The sequence below is a fragment of the Arachis ipaensis genome, chromosome B02 (assembly GCF_000816755.2).
Source record: "Arachis ipaensis cultivar K30076 chromosome B02, Araip1.1, whole genome shotgun sequence".
Taxonomy (NCBI): Eukaryota; Viridiplantae; Streptophyta; class Magnoliopsida; order Fabales; family Fabaceae; genus Arachis; species Arachis ipaensis.
In genome coordinates, this window is record NC_029786.2 from 63,584,882 (window position 1) to 63,588,842 (window position 3,961).

The window sequence follows — 3,961 nt, forward strand, 5'->3', positions numbered from 1 at the left end:
ATTTATATGTATTTTTTAAAAATTGTTTTTTCTTTTGCCTTTTTTTTAAAAAATTATCTTGAGCTTGCTTTATTTTATTCTATTTCTATTGATTTTGGGTTTGGTGGAAGTTATGTTATTGCTGTGCGTTTGTCTCTGTGATGCTAATGTGCTCATTGTTTTCCCGGAAAAATGTGATGGTGATGGGATAGAGATTAAATTTTGTGTATATATGTGTTTGCTATTTTTTTTTTTAAAACATTACCATGTTATTATCCTTGAATTGATTGGGATTTTGGGTTGGGTAAACTTGAAAGGAAAATGGGAAAGTGTAAATGGAAGGTAATTTGAAGGGAGAGAATTCTGCAATTTTCATATTTTTCTAGAAGAAAAAATTTGCAGATTTTCGTCCCGTAGTTGTGTTTAATCATTTATGATTGAAGATCTGGGGGTAAAATTGGGATTCTTCTTTCTAAGAATTCAAGAGAAATCTATCTGTTGTTGGAAGGAGTTAGGTCATTGAGTTGGTATTTGCATGAGGGGGTCAGGTTCCTTATTTAAAGATAAATCTATCTGTTGTTTTCCTTGTTCACTTCATTTCCTAATGAACACGTCTGGTATAAGTTTAAATTTTGATGGATTGTTTATGTTTATGAGCTTGGTATCTGAGGTGCTAAATTCTGAGAAGGCACAAGCAATCAAGTTTTATATCCACCAAGGCAGGGTTAGTTGCATGAATTAGTTAATCTCATTTAGGTTTATCTATGTAAAAGCTTTTTTTTTTTAATTTTGTTTTCTGCATCATAAAACCAGTTAGTTTTCTTAGGTTATTCCCTATGGTTTTATCAGACATGGATTCCTTTGGTTTACATTTCTTATTAAAGGCTTAATTGGTTTTCTTCTTACATGACTATATAGCTTAAGCTTTGTTTTCATCATCATTCCCTAAATAAGTTTTACTCCAAGTCTCCAACTTTCTTCTGGATGCCATGCAATTCTTCTTAATCTCTTTTTTTCTATTCCCACCTATATATTCCAGCATTCGTCTCTGCTAAATCGTTTTTCTAGTTGCCATTATGTTGGATTTCATTACCCAACAACATGCATTTGCTGCTCTGATAATTTCCTGTTATGTACCCTTACCCGTTATCTATTTGGCACACCATTTGCGACTTACATCATACGATTGAGGAAGACAATAACCTGTTGAACAAATATTTGCAGCTTATCTCACAAGGATCGAATTCCTATGTCAATAAGAAATATGAATCAAACTGCTACTAAGCCCATAATTAAGACATGATGATTAAAAGTAGACTCAGTAATGCTGAAAAACATAATTTCATGCCTTTACAAATCTGTTTCAATTGCTGCAAAATTTGTGAAATTCTGATGTCAACCAAAATTATTCAATGAATTACTTTATTTCAGTCCATTATATGTGATGAGGCATGTTTGTACAGAACCAAGTGCTGAATATTTGGAAGTTATACTCTTTTTGTGACTATGAGATGCTTCTTGCATATGTTACCCTCATTTGGTTTTTCAGTTTTGGTCACTTTGTCTGAATAGATTAGACATGCCAGGTTTTATAGCATATGCCCCTTCATATTTATTGATGACGGGGATTATGGGTTTGAAGAGTGTTAGTCAAGAAGACATATGGGTGTTGGTTATGTCTCCTTCACCTCATAGAATTCTTAGTTATATTACCATCAGAGATGAGGGAGTCTCTTTTAAATAAGAAAAGAATGGTGTTTCTCATTCTTAGTTAAAAGCTGTATGCTTTTTGCACAATCCAGTGCTTTTGTTATTCATCATGTGTAAAATATCATAGTGCTGACAATAATTTAGTAAGTTGTTTCAATGAAACATTGGCTGCTTATAAGAAATTGATTTCGTAAATTTTTCAATGCAATCTTACGTATTGCACTATTATGTGCTGCACTTCTTTTCAAAGTACAAATCATTAGTCTTTTCCTTGCTTTTGTTAAACTAAAAATAATTTTATTTTTGTTTGCAGCTTGAGGAGTTTCGTAAAAAGAAAGCCGCAGAGCGAGCCAAGAAGGCTGCATCCTCTAGCAATGCTCAGAGCTCTGATGCTAGCTTGAAACAAAACCGAGCTTCTGAAGTTGAGAATGTACGAGTTGATCAGTCAGATGGAGTTACCACATCTGATGGTATTGGAAGAGATGTCATTGAGCCATCAACTTCAGGGACAAGTAATGATAAAAGTACGAGTTTAATTAGCCAAAGTACTAGTAGTAAGCAAGAGTCTCTGCCTGATATAAAAGGTTTTGCGAGGAATGATCTCAATACAAAGTCCACCAGCCTGGTTGAGACATATTCTGATATTGCTGAAGCTAAGGGATACAATGCTTCTGCTATTACTGCATCTGCTGATGTAAGTCAATGCAACGAGGCAGATAAGGTGAAAGATACCTTTGGAATTCATACCAGTGGTCCTGTTGGATTCCCTTATGGGTCAACAAACAACCAAAGCATTCTTCTACACTCGCAAGGAAGTCAAGATTTTGATAGCAATATTACTCAATCTAGTCTTCAAGATATTAATGAAAACTATTCAAATAAGAGTAATGGTCCATCGAAGGATTATGTGGTCACTGATCATGGCTCTTCTTATTTTTCTTCAAAAATCTCACCTCAAAACTCTGTTAATACACTACTGCAAAATAACTCAACAAATTCCAGCAATTTAAACAGTGATTACTCCCATGGCTCATTTTCTGGTGGTAATGTGTTATTTTTTCCGCACCTGTACTCTGAGATTTTTATAATATCTTTTTCTTCCATTTTCATACATCTCGATGTAGTACTATTTGCTGAATTTTTTCTTAATATGCAGGCTTCGGTGATTCTTTCAGTTCTAAGTTTCCAGAGACCCATACTAACATTGATAAAAATTTGTCCAGTCTTAATGAATCAATGCCAAAATTCGATTTGACAAGTTATGATGGCAGCAACTCCTTTAACCATACTCCAATACATTCAGTTTCAGTGGAATCTAGTTCTAGGAGGACTCGTCCATCTTTTCTTGATTCTCTTAATGTCAATAGAAATTCTTTGGGTTCTCCATTTCGGCAGCCCGAGCAAGATTCCTCATTGTTCAATCATTTAGAATCAACCAGCAATAATGTGTCAGGATCTATCTATTTGCGCAAGCCACCCGAAGAGACCAAAACTGTGGCACCTCTCCCAAATTTTACAGCTGCAGGTTTCGATAATAGTAGTCAAAATGCATTGATGATAAGTGATAGTGAAAATGGTATGGAGAAGAAGCATGATTATTATGCACCTCCTTCAAAAAATGAGGACTTTGCTGCTTTAGAACAGGTGTATTATGCTGGTCTTGATCTTGGCATTTCTTTTTCCCTCCTAATGAGTGTTGGCTGTTGTTGAAGTGCTTTATTGCCTGTTCTTTTGATGAATTGGCATCAGAAAATGATGTATTTGATGCTACTGTCTTGTGCTTGACTTATTTGGTAGATTAGGGTTTATAACTAACGAAAGCATTTGATTTGATTATTGGGAGTATCTAATCTATGATATACCAGATTTAAGCTAATGCTGAAATGTATTTGTAGTTATGCGGACCTTTTTGACAGCATCATTTTGTGCATTTATTATACAGTAAGATCAATCGAATGGAATGATCTCAATTTGATTATACATTTTATTATGATTGTTTTAGTTTAATCCAATGAAAATTGTTCATGGTATTCTTTTGCCAGTTATAGGCACAGAAGATTAGCATATGTTATGCACAAAGAATGTAATGTTATTATTCAGGGCAAAAAATATTGATCTTTTTCTAGTATATAATACATTTCTTCCATTTGACAATTATCAAAGGTGATTCTTTCTCTGAATTTGTGGGAGTACAAAAATTTATAGGTCAGTCTGTAATGAATTTATGACTTTGGCAACTGGTTTTTACAAACTTAATAATACTTCTCTTCAA

The 3,961-nt window shown here is 33.9% G+C and overlaps 1 protein-coding gene across 1 annotated transcript in view; it reads left to right on the top strand.

Annotated features, from left to right (window-relative positions):
- LOC107625362 overlaps nt 1-3,961 on the top strand; it is a gene marked incomplete in the record, with an annotated part of 17,349 nt that overhangs the window by 1,777 nt on the left and 11,611 nt on the right. The window contains 2 exon segments of the mRNA XM_016327986.2: nt 2,003-2,732; nt 2,846-3,333. Of these exon segments, the coding sequence (XP_016183472.1) occupies nt 2,003-2,732; nt 2,846-3,333 (1,218 nt within the window).